General features: G+C 36.0%; 3 protein-coding genes across 5 annotated transcripts; 2 read left to right on the plus strand and 1 right to left on the minus strand.

Moving 5' to 3' along the window:
- The first annotated feature begins 729 nt into the window (after nt 1-729).
- LOC140826203 (transcription factor SPEECHLESS-like) lies at nt 730-3,892 on the plus strand. The gene is made up of 3 exons (XM_073188393.1): nt 730-1,409; nt 2,157-2,684; nt 3,511-3,892. Exons 1-3 carry the CDS (start codon nt 972-974, stop codon nt 3,574-3,576), a joined length of 1,032 nt encoding a protein of 343 aa, XP_073044494.1. The 5' UTR covers nt 730-971; the 3' UTR covers nt 3,577-3,892.
- Nucleotides 3,893-5,072: 1,180 nt separating this feature from the next.
- Nucleotides 5,073-6,865, minus strand: LOC140811089 (probable WRKY transcription factor 30). Of its 3 annotated transcripts, none has more exons than XM_073168972.1 (3): nt 6,551-6,865; nt 6,106-6,240; nt 5,073-5,689 (listed from the first exon to the last, which is right to left on the minus strand). In XM_073168972.1, exons 1-3 carry the CDS (start codon nt 6,859-6,861, stop codon nt 5,221-5,223), a joined length of 915 nt encoding a protein of 304 aa, XP_073025073.1. In that variant the 5' UTR covers nt 6,862-6,865; the 3' UTR covers nt 5,073-5,220. The 3 variants fall into 3 exon arrangements, with proteins under 3 accessions (XP_073025073.1, XP_073025067.1, XP_073025078.1); XM_073168966.1 differs by having other exon boundaries at nt 6,539-6,865; XM_073168977.1 differs by lacking the exon at nt 6,106-6,240.
- An 8,991-nt stretch (nt 6,866-15,856) lies between these two features.
- LOC140811105 (uncharacterized) lies at nt 15,857-19,066 on the plus strand. The gene is made up of 3 exons (XM_073168981.1): nt 15,857-16,264; nt 17,856-18,107; nt 18,537-19,066. Exons 1-3 carry the CDS (start codon nt 15,908-15,910, stop codon nt 18,885-18,887), a joined length of 960 nt encoding a protein of 319 aa, XP_073025082.1. The 5' UTR covers nt 15,857-15,907; the 3' UTR covers nt 18,888-19,066.
- The last annotated feature ends 227 nt before the right edge of the window (nt 19,067-19,293 follow it).

Below are 19,293 nucleotides of genomic sequence, written 5' to 3' on the forward strand. Positions count from 1 at the left end.
TTAAATTGTTTGGCGGACGAGCCAATCCGATGGATCCAATCCAAATTAGCTGTTCTTCATAAACCTCACACATGTAAATTTTCTTGAAAAATAATTAATGTAATATTTTAAGTTGTTTTGTTTTGTGTTTTTATATTCTGTCAAAGTTAGGTCTAAAATCTTAATTGATCATGTAACTTTGTGTTTTTTTCTTTTAGTTTTTAACCTATTTCATCGGTGTGTTAATATGGTGCTGGAGATTCAACAATTTTTCGATACTACGATAAAAATTTTCGGTTAATATGGTGCTCAACAATTTTTCGAAACTACAATAAAATTTTTCGGTGCCACGCAGCATTTTCGAGTACTACATCAACACTCCAACGAAATACGACTAAAATCCAAAAAAAAATCAAAATTACAAAACTAATTGGATCCAAATTTAATAAATTAGTGGAGGAAAATAGAATACATTACTTACAAAAGAATTTGGTAAATTTTCCTCATCTTTTTATGGTTTCATTTTAACAGTACATATAAAACATATTTGTATGCATATTCTCACATCATATATATAATCAATAGAATGTAATAAATCTCAACTCACTTAATATAATTTCACACACACACATACATATATATATTTATATATATATATCTATGTATTTTTATATATATGTGTGTGTGAAACACCACTTCCCCAAATTCAACGGTTCGCATACAAAACATATCCATATGAAAAACAAAGCTACCATTACTGCTCATTTCTGAAACACTATTGATGTCGATAGTTTGGTCCTTTTCAGATCACCTTAAATTACTTTTTTTCAACTACTTCTCCAAACAATATTTCATGGCTTTTGTTTAATTTTCTTGATATATATCTCCACCTGCAAATTAAACCCCATCATTCTTTTCAATACTAATCCGTCCACCTGTTCTTGGTTTTCTAACCCTTTTTTTTTGTCTTCTTGAAACTCAAGCTTCAGAAGATGGATGGTGAGAGTAATTTATCCGATTTCTTCGGAGAATCCGAGTTCTGTGAAGCTCATAATGTCTGCAACGCCACCTCCCCGGATGATATTTTCAGCATTCTTGAGGCTTTGGACAGTGGTTCCGATCATCAAACGGATCTTTCAGCCTTAAACAACGGTGGAGAAGATAGTAAAGAAAGCTTCGAGTTTCAAACAGTTTCTGCAGGCTATTCTCCTTCTTTAAGTAGTTTTTGGGAATCCGAGGCCGAGGCCGAAGCTGTGGCTGCGTCTCCGAAGCCGAAGAGACAAAAGATGAATGCTGCAACAACATCTTCTAATTGTGGAGAAGGGCAGCAGAGAATATCACACATTACTGTGGAAAGGAACCGTAGGAAGCAAATGAATGAGCATCTCTCCGTGCTTCGGTCTCTGATGCCTTGCTTTTATGTCAAAGGGGTACGCATACCATTTTACTCTCTCTCTCTCTCTCTCTCAATTATATTTAGTATTACATCTTTGTAAATGTACCATGCATATTGTAATAGAAGTTTTGCGACAAGTATTTTTCGTAGACTAAAACTAGGTTTTTCTGGCAGATTAAAGAGATTACTACTTCGAAATAATGCATGTTTCCCCTGAACTCCCGAAAATTGTTAGTTGGTATAATCAAGCTGATTAGTATATTTTCTGATGATCAGGGACAACTTTCAGAAATCGTCTCTTTAAAATTGACTGTCTCAATTCCTTCCTTTCGATAAATTAAAATAGATGATGCATAAGTGTGAGGAAATTACAATTTCAGTGTATAACTTGCCAAAGTTTAGTTTTGCGTAGTAATATGAAGCTTTTTTGTTTTGGTCTTTTTTATGTCTGAAACTACTAAAAATCTATGGAATATGATTTATTTGGCAAGATTTTTTCTATGTGACACATGTGACAAAAATTAAACTCATATTAAAATTAATACGACAAAAAATAAAAGAAAAAATAGAGCAAAGCGACTCTCAAAACTTCAAAATTGGAGGAAATTTATTTTTGTTTCCATTTATTTTTATTTATGTATATTTTAATGTGTGTAATATAAGTTTTATTTTTGTTACATGAGTCACCTTGGAGATTATCAGTGTCAAATAAACAATATTTGGTTATGAGATTTAGGGAACAAGGTTTTGAACCTTTTAACAAGGGTTATATTTGTGTTAGGGTGACCAAGCTTCGATAATTGGAGGAGTGGTGAATTATATCAACGAGTTACAACAAGTTCTCCGTTCCCTTGAAGCCAAGAAGCAAAGAAAAGCCTACAACGAAGTGTTGAGCCCGAGACCCTCGCCCTTAAGCCCACGAAAACCACCATTGAGCCCGAGATTAGGCCTCCCTATAAGCCCGAGGACCCCTCAATCAAGCAGCCCGTACATGTCTTTGCTGCACAGTAGCCAAACATACTATCTCAACTCACCGTCTCTTCCAAGCCCCGTGGACCGATCTCCATGTAATTCGTCGACTTCATCGATCAACGACAGTGTTAATGAACTCGTGGCAAGTTCAAAGTCAGCTGTAGCTGAAGTTGAGGTGAAGTTCTCCGGCCCCAACCTGTTGCTTAGTACGATGTCCCTTCATATCCCGGGCCAGGTGGTGAAGATCGTATCGGCCCTGGAGGAACTTGCACTGGAAATCCTCAAAGTGAGCATCAGCACAGTCGATGAAACAATGCTGAATTCTTTCACCATTAAGGTACCTAAAATCATTTAAAGCTGAAGTTTATTAAATATTAATAATGTCAAAAGTTTGAAAATAATACAGTACGGTTATATTAATATTAATTAGTGTTCCTTAAAATATATTTGGTTTTTAAAATGGCACTTGAAATAAAATGAAAGAGTAGTTGGTTTTCAGTCCAATATATATAAAATGCATATATCTTAATTTGTCTGGACGTTCGACTCAAGAATTGAGAAATAGACATGACAAGTTCGAAACGGTCAGCAAATTTTCTGACACCAAAATTAAATGAAACATAATAAACACTTCCCACAAGTGTGTGTCGAATTTTAAAATTAATTCCATTTTTGAAAAATATTTACTGTCTTCTGTACTGTTAAATTTGAATAGTAGGTTTTTAACTTAAAATTACAATTTTGGTTTTATATAAGATATTTTACGATTTTGATTATTTATATTATCAAGTTTTAATATTAATTATGTATCTTTTGATTTTTGATAATTTATTCATTTTTTATCGTGAATATTGATGTAACTCTTTTTTACTACAGCGCTGTAATGGTGCCACATCGAAAAATATCGGAAACATGTGTTGCATGGATTATTAATTTTTTTTAGGGTATGATAAGAATTTCTAGTGTTTGGTTTTATTTTAAGGATCTTTAAAAAAAATTAACTAAGATTATGCTTTATGCATTTTTTTATGCTTTTTAAAAGTAACGATATTTTTTGGACTTTAGGGGAATTTTGGAAAAATAAAAATTAGTGATATATATCTTGAGTATTTAATTTTTTTTATGGCTAACAATTGCATAATTTGTTCCTTATTGATTTATAGATTGGAATTGAATGCCAACTTAGTGCAGAAGAATTGGCTCATCAAATTCAACAGACTTTCTGCTAATTTCGATTTATCGTCGATCGAGTTTTCGAGCCCGAGCTAATTTTTCTATTGAAAATGCTTCAATAATACGATATTTAGAAATATAGTCGAGTGGTAAAATCTAGCTTGGAAATTTATTGGTGGAAGTTAATATTATTTAAATTTTTTTAATATTTTTATTTGCAATAAAGCAATGTGGGGATGTATTAGTTAACCATAATTGCTGGTTAGTGATTAATTAGTCAGTACATGTAATGATTTCTCTTTGAATTAACATCTTCTATTCGCATTGAAGATATTGAAAAAATTATTTTTTTCTATTTTAAAGAGATTCTACTCTGGAGTTAATATATGATAATAGTTTGAATGTTATAATTTCTCGCAGAATACTTTGGCAGTTATGTAAATTAGCCTTTTATGGTAAATTTTTGAATTGTTTATTTTTATTTTGAGGTAATCACTCTTTATGAGATTAAAAACCCTCAGCAACCAATAGGGAAGATTGCATTTTTTGTTGTCCGTTTGTCTATTTATTATTTTGATTATTTATGTTATCATATTTCAGTCTTAGTTAATTATATTTATTTTTCTGCCAATTTTAGTAATTTTTCCAATGTGGCACCAATGCGATGTTGATGTGACATTAACATGTATAACTGGATCACATTCTCGATGAAAAATAATTAAATTGTCAAAACATAAGAAGAACAAACGTGGAAAATGATAATGAAATTTGAACCTACAACATATATTAAGGTTACAAACACTATTAATGGTTAAAAAACATGAAATGCTTTTAAACCCCCCAAATAACAAAATATAATTATTCTTTGTACACTAGCTCGTGAATAATATTTGAGTTTGGTCAAGTAAGTTTTCACATATATATTGCCGCTTTGAAAAACACTAAGTTTTTGATTGTTTGAGTTTTGATCAATTATTTACTTTACATAACCAACTATAACCATAAACTATGATCAAAATACATTACATTGATACTATTCATCCCATGTTTAATATGGGACCGGTATTCTCGATCAATTTATTTCACCCATTTTTAAAGTATTATTTTGAATAATTGAGTTAATTTATAAAAAAAATTTACAATAATATCAAATTATATACCATGAAAATAGATTTGAAAGTTTAGTTTGAGTAATAATTTTGAAAAGACAATAATTTAAACAATTATAAGATTTATAACTTTAACCTTAAAAATAGTTGAAGAATTATTGGAGCTTCATTTTGAGGTCAAGGAAAAATCAATTACTTTTTTTCTTAAAATAAATATAAAAATGCTAAGAAATGCCAAAAATCTAATAAATTTATGACCTAAAATAATATTATATCAATATTGTTGAGCTCGACCAAGCCTTTGGATATAAGTGTATATCCAATATATAATTCATATATAATTTTATATGTGGGTTCTAACACTAATCGAATATTTTCCATTTCAGATAACATTAAAATGGCAAAAAATTAAATATGTCATATAATTATTAACTATTATTCACATCAATAAGAAGCTTATTTCAAGATTTTTACACTACTTTATTATAATATAGTCCACAAGTGAGAATCAAATATATAATGAAAATCAAGGGAAGTAACTCGAATTTTCAAAGCCAAAACTCATCCTAGTTTCCAGGACAAACTATCAAATCAAGATTCCCCGTCTTGAGTTGGGGGCTTCGCCGCAGGCTCGATATCTTGCGAATTATTATTTAACCCTTCATAACCATTGAAATAATTTAATTCCTGAGCCGTGGGATACATGAAATCCAGTAAATAATCCTCACTCAAAATTTGGTCATCGGAAAAAATGGGATTATTTTCGGGATTGAAGTTTGATGATGACGGGATGTTGTATTGTTTATCATGGCTACTGTCTATAATCTTAAGGCTTGTTTGGATGTTGAGAACTGGTTCTTGTTGGGATTGGTTATTTTGATTTTCGTGGGATAAAGGTGTATTTAGTTCATTTTGAGGTTGGATGATTGGGATTGGGGGATTATTATGGCACGTGTGGTGTCCTTTGTATGCGACTTCATATACTGTAGGATCTTCATCTGATCTTTGTACTTGTTTTCTAGCCAAACAGCCTTTCCCGTGCGTGCACCTATAATATTCCCTGAAAACATACACATACATCATATTGTCTAAATTTCTGTAGTGTTGTGATTTTTTTGACTACTTTTGAGTTGTAAGATAAGTTTGTTACAATCAGATCTTGAAACCGAGATCTCGTCTCAAAATTGAGAGTTGAGATCTTGTGACAGATAGATTATAAGGCACCATCGACAATGTTATTCGACATTTTGCCGAATCAGTGAAGTTGAAATGATCATAACTTCACTATACATTTGAGGATGGACAAATGTGTTAGCAAGTTGTGACACTTGCTAATATATTTTTAAAATGTACATTTTAGGGGTGAGTTTGAGTTTTAGCAAGGTCCAAACATGTTGTATATATGAGTGGAATGTGTATGTCATGCCTCCATATCAAGTGGAATACATACACATATACATACATATACACACATACCTAGGATATGTTGATCGTAGGATGTCTTTCTGGCCGTATTTTCTCCAGCTGTGCCCATCATCAAGCTGTGCCTCGTTTCCTTTCTCTCCAAGCACGACTACTTTTTGTGTCCACCCTGGCACTCTTTTTTCCCCACTGAAAATTTATACAAAACGTATCATATTAAATCTGTAACATATCACATCTCATTCTAACTTTCCCATATCCTCAAATTCTTTTCTAAAACATTTTTCTCTCACTGTCGATAAGTTTAAATTACAAGTCAAATCAGATCAGAACAAACTCAAACCTGATTAAAAACTCCAGGTGATCAGAGAGTAATTCGATCCAGATTTTGATTTATATGAGGTAGAAATGCAATTTTCGACAATTGGACATTGCGTATAACTTTGGTATGTAAAATGTGGAGGCATCGAAATATACAAGAAAGTACCTTTTTTTTAACCTTATCCAACAAGCCTGATCTTCTGGATCCGAATGATTGCTGTGGGGGCTTCCGGTGAGTGGCGGGCCTGGTGAATCAGACGTTTTTACCACCATTGCCCCACCGCTAGCGCCGCCACTGGTACCTCCATATTCGATCACCGACAGCGCGCGATCGTAGGTGTTCAAGATTTCATTCAGCAGATGCACGTGAGTTTCCTGTGAAGAAGACTGCGCGTTCAGAAGCAGTTGTAGTTGCTTAGCCAGCTCTCCCCCACGTGTTAGCTCGTTTTCGAGATTTTTCAGGGCCGCATCTGATGGAAATCTCTCCATTTTGTAAGAACAATTAAATGATATGAAAAAAAAGGGTATATATATATATATATATATATATATATATATATATATATATATATATATATATATATATTGGTGTCGTTGTACATGGGAACTCGGCTTGGTTTGAATGAGAAACCACAGGGGATGACACGAGGAGGAGAAGAAGAAAAGAATGAAATTTGACTGAGTTAAATAGAAATAAGAATTGGGTTTGAAGCAATTTACTCGGTAGCAGTGACCATTCAACGCATCGCTACGTGTCAACACAATCTGAGTCGCACTTCGGACAATATACAATTCATAAATTATGTTTCTGAAAAAAGAGAGTAAATTATCAATTTTATTCATGTTTTTGTTTACAAGAAATGTAATAAAGTTTCACCACTTATTTTTTCAAAAAATGAAAATGAAACGCGTTATGTTCACAAATACTTGCTCGAAAATACAGGATTCACAACTGGTTTGGAGTAGAAAGATCTTTTAGATTAGTTTTAATCTGATCAAGAACATTAACTAAAAACAAATAGCAGTGACATGCGATATCAGACACACGAAATTAAATCGTAATAAAAAAATATTTATTAATATATTGTAATGATATTTTTTAGCTTATTTAGGTGAAAATACAGTTTTGACATATAAATACCATGTTTTTTTGTCATGTTTATTTTCTTAGTCCAATAACTTATATTTTTTTATTTTAGCCTTTTTATTTCGTAATAACAACATAACATCAAACACGCCAGTATTTTTTGATAACACATCATCATTTTCAGGTGTTACATTATTGCCCCGATAAAAAAAAATCAAATCGAAAAGAACAACGATGCCTTTTTTATTGAATATTTCATAAAAGAACAACGATGCCTTTTTTAAAAAAAACAAATAGCTAGTATATGACGCCAATAATAATATAATAATTTTAAAAAAAATAATAATATATAGATTTGAATAAATTATATAATTAAAGATGACCAAACATATATTGGTTGAAAGATCGTTGACAAATGAACTATGGTGGAAAGTATTGCTTGAAAAAACGGATAAAATATGGAGGGAATTGAATAATAAATTAAATAAAACGAAAAATGGGATCCAACTAAATAAATTAATTAATTTATTCAATAAATAAATTATTTTAATAAAATAAATTCCACTTCCAACCACGAAGCGTCGTCTGTGTACTGACGAGCATAGTTTAGACATGTTTAAGCATGAAAGTATATTATAATATAAAATAATATATAGTTTGAATATATTATATGAATAAATAAATAGTGTGTGAATTTATGCATTTACACTGACGCTAGTGGCTTAAACAAATATTAAGTATCCCCAAGTCCAAATTACCGCGTTTTAACTTTTCAACCGAAGAGGAATACTTTTGAATAATGATCATTTATATTAGTATCGTAACTCTCATATGATGCTAGTTTAGAGTTCGAGTTCGATATTCGATTTATTTGCATTGCTAATTATGTTATTCGAACTCGCATATACGTCGTAGATACAATATCATCATATAACTATTCTTAACTAGAGTTATATTGATTATGTAAAGTTAAAGGATAATATAACGGATTCACTAACCAAAAGATTAAAAGAGAGTTAGTTTCGAAATCGTCAAGAGAATGATGCTTAAGCCTATAGAATAAATTAATGCGAAGAAAACTCAACCTACGCTGATTAGAGAACCCAAGAACTAGGTTCAATTGAACAACCTAATCACACTGATTTGGTGGATCACTGTAGGGATTATCCATAACCCATTTCTATTATAGAACAGTGAGTGTTGAGGATAAACATACGACTATTAATGATTTTTTATATGAAATATAAAATCACCTATGCGAAAGAGAAGTAGGACGGCTTCAAATGAATTGTTAGGCTCAATTCTAGACTCTCTCGCAGTACCAGACTTGTAGTGACCCGTTCCAGAATCACCTACTAATCAAAAACTAAGCATGCAATTAACCTAATTAACAATAATCAGAGATAACAGCGGAAATATGGCCAACAACAATAGTTATACAACCCAATCGAAATCGAAGTCTAGACTAACTCAAAATGAAATATCCAGTACAACCATATCGAATCAAATGGAAAACACTGAAAACTAAACCAACCAGCTACTCAACGTCCTCCTCCTGCTCCTCCTGAGCCATCCAACCTGAGGCCTGCCCCGTGGGAATGGGGTGTCCAAGAATAAACAAAACCGAGGACGTGAGCGATAAGAACGCCCAGTACAAAAGTATGAGTATACAAACCTATATGAAATGCACATGCTATGATATGATACCAGGGTAGTCAAGAAACAGGAATCACAAAGGATCTCAAAATGCTCAGTCTAGAGGCGCCAAGTGGATAGTGCCGCGCGGTCCAACCTCTGGGTCACTGCATCCACTACAAGACAGACGTGGACCTAAAATGTCCCGGAACACCGAAGCCCTCCCGACCCGTCGGCCACTGTGTACTCTCGGTGTCCATGCGTCCACAAGACAGGGCTGAGCGGCCCCAAGATATAGCTTATCTCGAAAGAGATACAGCTCAACAGTAAAGGCTATCTCGAAGGAGATACGGCTCAACATGATATGCAATATGCATCATAACTCGTGACATAATAGCATGCATCATATGACATATAACAATGCAGCAAATACTCATGCAACACATATATGAATGTATACTCAACCAGGATATCTCGGATAGTACTTTCGTACCTCTATCACAGCAAGCCTAGCCTTACGCAACACCGCTAATCAGGTCTAGCACAAGCCTACGCATCAAAAGCATACTCAATCAATACTACCATGCTCGACTAGCAAAACCAGTACTCCCTAGTACTACCAAAGGTTTAGGGTTTACCTTCGTCCGTCGACAGCCCTTTGATGTCGATTGCCTTGAAACTCAGGCGCCGCTACGCTACTACTCCTGGCAGCTCTTAGCTATCGCTCGACCAACAACTAACCCTAGAAACCTTCCAAACTCTCCAAAATGAGAGAAAACTCAAGAAATTGGCAAGTCAAAATGAGGAAATCCGAGCACTATTTATAGGCCATGTTCGGATCCTCCGAACAACACTTCGGAACGTCCGAACGCTACGTGTCCATTGGCTCTTGACAGCTCATGATCGGATCCTCCGATCATACACTTCGGACCGTCCGAACATGCATGAAAAATGACGTGTCGATCAACACTTGACACCTATGATCGGATTCACCGAACTACACTTCGGATCGTCCGAACTCTTCGGTGCTTCCGAACCATCTTCAGACCTTCCGATCATGATCATAGCCAAAATTACACCTTAAACCTTCTTAATCACCATTACTCCGTTAATTACCCAATTTGGAATTCGGGCTACTACATTCTCCCCCCCTTAAAAGATTTCGTCCTCGAAATCAGGCTTAGAGAATGAACAAAACGAAATAACAACATCATTAATACATCTCAATTGTTGTTGAATACAACTGATACTATGATTACAACTGAAAACACAAACTTATACAAAGCACAACTCAAAAGAGCTCTGGATGCTCCGAACGCATACGACTCTCTAACTCCCAAGTGGCTTCTTCAGTGCCTCGACGCTGCCACTGCACTAAGACAAGAGGAATGATCTTATTCCGCAACACCTTATCTTTGCGATCTAGAATCTGAACTGGTCGCTCCACGTAAGACAAATCCGTATCAAGTTGAACTTCAGATGGATGTAAGATGTGCGACTCATCTGCTACATAACGTCTCAACAAGGATACGTGGAACACATCATGAATACTTGATAGGTACGGCGGCAACGCAAGTCTGTAAGCTAAATCTCCCACACATTCCAGTATCTCGAATGGACCAATAAATCTCGGAGACAGCTTACCCTTGAGACCAAATCTCAAAATCCTGCGAAAAGGCGAAACTCGGAGAAACACCTTCTCACCTGGCTGAAAATGAAGAGGTCGACGCTTTGTGTTCGCATAACTAGCCTGTCGATCCTGAGCAGTCTTAATCCGCTTCTTGATTACTGTAACCTTATCTATAGCCTGCTGGACTAACTCCGGTCCCTCTACCTGTCGTTCCCCGACTTCATCCCAGAATAATGGAGTACGACAACGTCGCCCGTACAACGCCTCAAATGGTGCCATACCAATACTACGATGATAGCTGTTGTTGTACGCGAACTCAATCAAAGGCAAATGATCCTGCCAAGCGGGTCCGAAATCCATAACACAGGCTCGCAACATATCCTCAAGCGTACGGATAGTCCTCTCTGATTGACCGTCAGTCTCCGGATGATAAGCAGTACTCAGACTCAGTGTAGTACCCAAAGCTGACTGGAAACTACCCCAAAACCGTGAGGTAAAACGAGGATCTCTGTCACTAACAATACTGACAGGCACTCCATGCAAACGTACAATCTCCTGAATGTACAATCGAGCCATACGATCGAAAGTGAAATCACGATTATACGGCAGAAAATGAGCAGACTTGGTGAGTCGATCCACCACTACCCAGATAGCATCGCTGTTCCTCGAAGATAATGGCAAGTGAGTAATGAAATCCATCGTAATATGCTCCCACTTCCATTCTGGAATAGGTAAGTTCAACAATAATCCTCCCGGTCGACGGTGCTCTGCCTTAACCTGCTGGCAAACTAGACACTTGGAGACAAACTGATACACGCTGCGCTTCATCCCTTTCCACCAAAATCGAGTTCTCAAATCTTTATACATCTTGTTGCTTCCTGGATGAATACTCAGCTTGCTTCGATGAGCATGAGACAAAATCTCGTCCCTCAAAGTGTCATCCTCTGGTACTACAACCCGATTAGATAAGCACAGAAGACCATTGGACTGATAATGGAAGCCGCTATCTCCACCCGCTAACCGAGCTAATCTCTGAGTCTTCAGATCAGACATCTGAGCATCTCGAATCCGAGCGAACAAAGCTGGCTCAGATAAAATGGTAGCAACACGAATGCTCTCCATACCTTTCCGATGCTTGAAGTTAAACCCCAACGAGCAACTATCCTGGATGGCACTAGTCATAGCACAAGTCTGAAGTGCAGAGGCTCTCACCTTGCGACTAAGCGCATCAGCTGTGAGATTCGCAGAACCTGGATGGTACTTGATCTCGCAATCATAATCCTTCAGCAAATCCATCCAACGACGTTGCCTCATGTTCAACTCAGCCTGAGTGAACAGATATTTCAGACTCTTATGATCAGTAAAGATTTCAAACTGAACACCGTACAAATAATGACGCCAGATCTTCAGCGCAAACACAATAGCTGCCAACTCTAGGTCATGAACTGGATACTTCTCCTCGTGAGGTTTTAGCTGTCTAGAAGCATAAGCTATCACATGACCATTCTGCGTCAACACACATCCTAAGCCTTGCGAGGAGGCATCGGTGTAAACACTGAAACCATCAGATCCTGACGGTAACGCCAAAACAGGTGCGGAAGTCAGAAGTCGACGAAGCTCTCTGAAACTATCTTCGCACTCGGATGACCACTCAAATGGAACATCCCTCCGAGTAAGTTGCGTCAATGGTCTGGCTATCTGAGAGAAATTCACGATGAAGCGACGATAATACCCTGCCAGACCTAGAAAACTACGGATCTCAGCCACCGTCGTCGGACGTGACCAATTCAGCACTGCTTCAATCTTGCTGGGATCCACAGAAACTCCTTCCTTGGAAATCACATGACCAAGGAATACCACACGATCAATCCAGAACTCGCACTTACTCAGCTTAGCATACAATTGCTTCTCGCGAAGAATCTGTAACACAATCCTCAAGTGTTGGGCATGCTCTTCCACACTGTGGGAATAGATCAAGATATCGTCAATGAAAACCACCACAAACTGATCCAGAAAATCTCGGAAGACTCGGTTCATCAGATCCATGAACACCGCTGGCGCATTCGTCAATCCGAATGGCATAACTAGAAACTCGTAATGCCCATAACGAGTACGAAATGCAGTCTTGGAAATATCATCATCTCTGACTCTCATCTGATGATAACCCGATCGCAAGTCGATCTTGGAGTAAACAGAAGTACCCTGATACCATAAATGTAGTCAAGAAACAGGAATCACAAAGGATCTCAAAATGCTCAGTCTAGAGGCGCCAAGTGGATAGTGCCGCGCGGTCCAACCTCTGGGTCACTGCATCCACTACAAGACAGACGTGGACCTAAAATGTCCCGGACCACCGAAGCCCTCCCGACCCGTCGGCCACTGTGTACTCTCGGTGTCCATGCGTCCACAAGACAGGGCTGAGCGGCCCCAAGATATAGCTTATCTCGAAAGAGATACAGCTCAACAGTAAAGGCTATCTCGAAGGAGATACGGCTCAACATGATATGCAATATGCATCATAACTCGTGACATAATAGCATGCATCATATGACATATAACAATGCAGCAAATACTCATGCAACACATATATGAATGTATACTCAACCAGGATATCTCGGATAGTACTTTCGTACCTCTATCACAGCAAGCCTAGCCTTACGCAACACCGCTAATCAGGTCTAGCACAAGCCTACGCATCAAAAGCATACTCAATCAATACTACCATGCTCGACTAGCAAAACCAGTACTCCCTAGTACTACCAAAGGTTTAGGGTTTACCTTCGTCCGTCGACAGCCCTTTGATGTCGATTGCCTTGAAACTCAGGCGCCGCTACGCTACTACTCCTGGCAGCTCTTAGCTATCGCTCGACCAACAACTAACCCTAGAAACCTTCCAAACTCTCCAAAATGAGAGAAAACTCAAGAAATTGGCAAGTCAAAATGAGGAAATCCGAGCACTATTTATAGGCCATGTTCGGATCCTCCGAACAACACTTCGGAACGTCCGAACGCTACGTGTCCATTGGCTCTTGACAGCTCATGATCGGATCCTCCGATCATACACTTCGGACCGTCCGAACATGCATGAAAAATGACGTGTCGATCAACACTTGACACCTATGATCGGATTCACCGAACTACACTTCGGATCGTCCGAACTCTTCGGTGCTTCCGAACCATCTAGCTGGTTGGTTTAGTTTTCAGTGTTTTCCATTTGATTCGATATGGTTGTACTGGATATTTCATTTTGAGTTAGTCTAGACTTCGATTTCGATTGGGTTGTATAACTATTGTTGTTGGCCATATTTCCGCTGTTATCTCTGATTATTGTTAATTAGGTTAATTGCATGCTTAGTTTTTGATTAGTAGGTGATTCTGGAACGGGTCACTACAAGACTTGTGTTCATGGCCAGAAACGAACAAAATCATGAGAACAAAGTTGTATCAGGGATATTTTTATGTAAAGTATATCTTAATTTACATAAACAAAATGACAATTCAAATACACCATATCTATCAGTCAGCTAGTAAAGCAGATATATTTCATAAGCGGATATTCAAAAGATAACACTTACCTATCATATGCAGGATTCAACTGTAGATATTTATCACCAAGATTTGTATCAATTTTCATCCATACAAGGAATTGTTGGAAATTTAAATCAAATTTAGAGTTTGAATGAAAGTAATGACTTATAAATGAGATAATGTTTTTTGGCTCTCTACATTCTTGAGTTAGTTGTGGATCATGATTGTAGAAATGACTTTTGAGTTTCCACATTCTTGAGTTAATTGTAGACTTTTTTCTCTTCATATTATTGAGTTAATTATAAGATTAATTGAGTTAATTAATAATTTTTGTTTGTATTTTGGAGATTATAAATATTGTTTTTATTTTCTCAATCCAAACATATAAAATATATTTTTCAAACGCACTAGTGCGTCCTTTTTTCTCAATCCAAACATATAAAATATATTTTACAAACACACTCAAGATCTAACTAAAACATTATCTTGTATTTCATATTGTTATCTTTTCATTTGGCATCCGTTAAGTTTTGCTGATAAAGTGAAGGCACGTTTTTAGTTCGTCGGTGTAGTTATTTCATGTTAAGTTGTTGCACGGTTTTTTCGTTGTATCATAGGAAACAGTTGTTCATTCTGATCCTCGAAGCACCTTCGGAGGAGACAAATTTGTTTTAAGAGAAATGTACTTCGTATAAACTCCAGCTTGCTTCACTGTTTTAGTTTTGACTAGTGTATTTTCTTATGATATTGTCCATTGATTTGTATTTGGATTTCTGTATCTTTTCCAAGTTTATTGTGTTTTATTTCTTTTTCAAGAACTGGAACATGTGTTTTAACATATTTTTTAAAATAATAAGCGGGCTCCTTAATCCAGACTCGTTTATTATGTTACTTGCTTTTGTATTTTCTGAAATAAAGTCTCTACAACCCTGACTTCCTTAATTTTAGTCTTTGTTTTAATAATTTTTAAAATAATGAGTCGGGCTCCTTAACCACTATTCTTTTATTATAATAATTATTTATATTTTTTTATAAAAAGTAAGGAGCCGAGCGCCTGAACACTGGCTCTTTCATTATATTTCTTGCTTTTAAATTTTTTAAAATAACGAGACATGCTTATTAACCCCAACTTGTTTTTAATATTATTTGTTTTTATATATTTTTTTAAAATATTACTGTTTTCATAAACTACCTTGTATTTTTTTCAATTTTAATATTTTTTACTGAAATATAGACAAGAAATAATTATATATCAGCAATATTTGATGAACATCAATAATCTTATGAAAAAAAACTAAATAAAAAAGATATAAATTAATGAACTGTGACACCATAAAATGAGAAAAATGTAAAAGCTATAGGTCCAAAGAGACATAATAAAAAAAATTGTTTCGGACATTATGGATTTATGGTCCTAAATAAATGAACATTTTCAAATTGAATAATAGTCTCGAGAAAAAGTAAAAATAATTTATAACATTTTTTTACTCAATTGAGATTGCATGGAGTCCATGCACGAAGCCACGTGCACTACCCCATTCAGTCTCATCACCCCTACACCTATAGATCGCTGCTTCAAGAATGCTGGAAATCCTCTTGCCGAATCTAAGTTCCCGCACCATTTTAATCCCTTTTCACTTGTTCTCTGAGTGAAAATGGTGAAGCTTGCGTCGGCCCGGGAAATTCGAATGTACGGACCGAGACGGGCTCGTAACAGATCAGAATACATAAACGCAAGCCTGTACGTCTTCGCGACGATCGTGCTTGGGTGTGGATTCGCGAGCCAGTGGACAAGCGAGGCTAGGTCCGGCCTGGTTTTGGCGATGGTCGGTCTGGTGATAATTGTGTTGGTTAACGTGCATGATCTTGCCGCACATCTCGCCGGAATCGATTACAGATTGTCGTTGATGGAGTTCGATTTGCAGCTGGCGCTTGTGGAATTTGCCGGGCCGTTGATTTTTGCTGTCGGCACTCTTCTGTTTTCCTTGGCCACTTTTTTTCTCTTCATCCAAGTATGTGCTAGCTTATTAATTTAATCTCTATCAGTTAAATTTGGAATTAACTCCTCCAACTTGTAATTCATCGGATTCAAGTATTCTAGTTATCTGATTTCCTGGTTTTGGTTCACTCTTTCCATTTTTTGAATTTGTTAATTTTTAATGTCCAAGTACATAACCTACCTCGTGTCAATTAGATGATTTTTTTGGCAAAATTGATATTACCCCATGTGAGATTCACCGGGTTTTTTTTTTATTATAATTAATGTAAAAAAAATATTCAAAAATAATTTTTTTAAACAATTTTTTTTTACATTAATTACAAAATAGGATAAATTATATCGGTGTAGCATAGACTGATCGCAACTCTTCGGACAACGAACGCATTTTAAAGAACTCATTGCACAACATTCTGGCTATATTAGTGGTATAGAAAATGATTATTTTCAAAATATTTTTTTATTTCAACATTAATATTTCTATTTGAAAGAAAATTAATTTAATATTTTTTTAAATAAAAAAAATAAAGTTATTATTTAATTAAAATATAAAATAATTAAATTAAACTAAATTATTTCAGAAATTTTTTTATAAAAAAAAAGTGGCGCATGATGTGGAGCAAAACATGGAGGGAATATTTCATCCTGCCCTGCAGGCCGTGCCTGCAGGTGCAGATCCAAGGGCCAGAATTTTTCTGGCCCTTATATATATATTTTTTTAAAAATTCTCCCCCATATGAAAGAATCTTGGTCGTTGATTGGGTGTGGGGCACTGCCCCCATACCCAGGATCGACCAAACCAACATGAAGTTAGTCCAATCCAGCGCTGAATTTGGTGCTGACATTCATGGTTATGCCATGATCGGAGATGGCCTTAGGCTCACACATTAATGTACATATATGATTGTGAATTAACATAGTTTACATGGATAAGGAAAAATAATATTTCTTATTCCACTAATTTTTTTCTATTTTGGGTTTTGGTTGCATTAATTTTGAGTTTTTTTTTTTTTTTTTTGGCTTTTAGTACTATTCTGGAAAAGTCCTTATTTAGCGCAGTAAATGGTTGGCGTGGTTGGTATCTAATCAGCAATTGGATCAAAATAGTGCCAAATAAAATTTAACACAATAAAACCAATATTTGACTAGTTGAACAAAAGCCCAAAATTAGATAAATTAGTAAACAAAAAAAAATTTCCAGATGAACACTGTTGAATATTTATTTTGTGGTTGTTACCAATTTGTCAAGTACACTGAGGTAGTTTTATTAGATACTTAATGTGCCTCATCGCAACCTTAAGCTAGCTTTGTTAGATACTTGTGGAGTTTTTAATAATAGGCACAGTTTGGTGCGAAATATAAGACTGGATATCCCTTGTTTTATCTAGGTTTGGCTCGAGTTCTATAGTAGTTGAAGTTAAAAATATTAGTATTGTCAATCTCTTTCAATTTATCATCCTCATATTATAAATCCTTCCTTATTCCATCCCCGAGCCAAGTGGTTTATTAACGTGTGATTCTCATCTCAATAAAGTATGTGCCTCATCTATCATATTCAATGTTTTCTTTCAATGCAATTGTCTTTTTTTTGGTGCATTTTTGGACAGGCAGAAAAAGGATACGGCTTGGATAAATTAGAACAACATGCTTTAAACATGCTTATTGCTGGTCCAGTTCTATGGTTGCTTGGATCAATCCAAAACTCGTGTCAAATCTATGAGAGGGCGGATGGGACTGTTCAAATCTTGCAGGAAAGTGTTCATATTCCATTCATGATGGCAAGCTTGTTGTTCCTAGTAGGCGGTATTCTCAACAGCCGAGAGCAGATTGGATATGATCACCATGGCGTGGATCTTCTGGTAGTACTACATAGTTAAAGTTATTAGATATGCTTGTGATATTCTATTCATGTATGCCGAGCTCCTCTCTGATTCGCAAGTTCCCCTAAAAAAATATATTTTCATGTGTAATTTATCCGTAAGTTCAAGTTTCAGCCACGTCATCCTGCTCTCTGAGTTGATTGCAAGTTTAAATTGACAATAAAACCCTATATCAAGATCTTGAGGCCATGAAAAGGTCACCACAAAACAGTTGTGTTCTATCTAGGTATCAGTTATATTTGTGACTGCTGGAAAAATTGAGTGTTTTTCGTTGATATAGACGAGTTTCTTCATCAAAGGTTACATGTGATTGTGTGAATATGCGAACTCTTGATCCTACCAATGTATGAAACATATGATGCAATGTATAGTTCAGATCAGTCTATTAAATCAGAGACATGGGTGCAGGGTGAATCATGGATTTGGTTATGTATATCAGGAAGCATATTGCTTTTTCTCGGGGGTGTGGCAAACGTCTTAAAAGTTTTTGAGATGCTGCATGGTAGTGAACCAAGACTAGAGAAGTTGCGAGGTGGTGCACGAGAACGTTTGCTTCGTATAAGAGAGGGGCAAGTGCCACTGATTAGAGAAGAACAGCAGAGGCAACAGAGACCAATAGCTAGGGATGAGGGACAACCGAGAGAAAGGCAGGAGCCACAAGTTAGAGAAGAACGGCGGGGGCAGCAAAGACCGGCTGCCATGGAGGAGGGGCAATCCGCTGTCGCTCCAACACCTTACAAGGATGTTCTTGTTGGTTAGACATTAACATTTGCGTCCGTTGTTACATGTCTGAAAGCAACAAGAATGTTTATGGATCTTGAGTTCCACTTTGGAAAACCCTAGAGAAACTTGTGCTTTGATTTGGTTTTCATGAAAACTGGGGTTGAAATATACTGTTTCTTGTCTTGCATTAATGAGACCTTTAGACAATCTAATAATGATTAGATAATGCAATTTTTTTATTCTTCTTAGATGCCAAAAGAATTTAATATTTTTGAAATGCCACTCTAGCTAGTTCAATATTTTCTAAAACTTTGTTCCGAAATTTGAGAGATCGAAAATAATATTATGTACTATTAATAGATACCAAATCTTACAAAATATTCGCCACAGCTTTTGGTCCAAATGTCGATGCTTCTCTCAACGAGAGGACATGGATTTCTAA

This window comes from Primulina eburnea, chromosome 1 (assembly GCF_022965805.1).
Source record: "Primulina eburnea isolate SZY01 chromosome 1, ASM2296580v1, whole genome shotgun sequence".
Classification (NCBI taxonomy): domain Eukaryota; kingdom Viridiplantae; phylum Streptophyta; class Magnoliopsida; order Lamiales; family Gesneriaceae; genus Primulina; species Primulina eburnea.

What these genes read in the sequence shown, in the direction of transcription:
- LOC140826203 (XM_073188393.1), top strand. Translation starts at nt 972, where the DNA reads ATGGATGGTGAGAGTAATTTATCCGATTTCTTCGGAGAATCCGAGTTC. An exon ending in CTTGCTTTTATGTCAAAGGG is followed by an intron (nt 1,410 to 2,156) that starts GTACGCATACCA and finishes TATTTGTGTTAG; the next exon opens with GGTGACCAAGCTTCGATAAT. An exon ending in TGAATTCTTTCACCATTAAG is followed by an intron (nt 2,685 to 3,510) that starts GTACCTAAAATC and finishes ATTGATTTATAG; the next exon opens with ATTGGAATTGAATGCCAACT.
- LOC140811089 (XM_073168966.1), bottom strand. Translation starts at nt 6,861, where the DNA reads ATGGAGAGATTTCCATCAGATGCGGCCCTGAAAAATCTCGAAAACGAG. An exon ending in TGGATAAGGTTAAAAAAAAG is followed by an intron (nt 6,241 to 6,538) that starts GTACTTTCTTGT and finishes ATAAATTTTCAG; the next exon opens with TGGGGAAAAAAGAGTGCCAG. An exon ending in CTACGATCAACATATCCTAG is followed by an intron (nt 5,690 to 6,105) that starts GTATGTGTGTAT and finishes GTATGTTTTCAG; the next exon opens with GGAATATTATAGGTGCACGC.
- LOC140811105 (XM_073168981.1), top strand. Translation starts at nt 15,908, where the DNA reads ATGGTGAAGCTTGCGTCGGCCCGGGAAATTCGAATGTACGGACCGAGA. An exon ending in CTTTTTTTCTCTTCATCCAA is followed by an intron (nt 16,265 to 17,855) that starts GTATGTGCTAGC and finishes ATTTTTGGACAG; the next exon opens with GCAGAAAAAGGATACGGCTT. An exon ending in ACCATGGCGTGGATCTTCTG is followed by an intron (nt 18,108 to 18,536) that starts GTAGTACTACAT and finishes ACATGGGTGCAG; the next exon opens with GGTGAATCATGGATTTGGTT.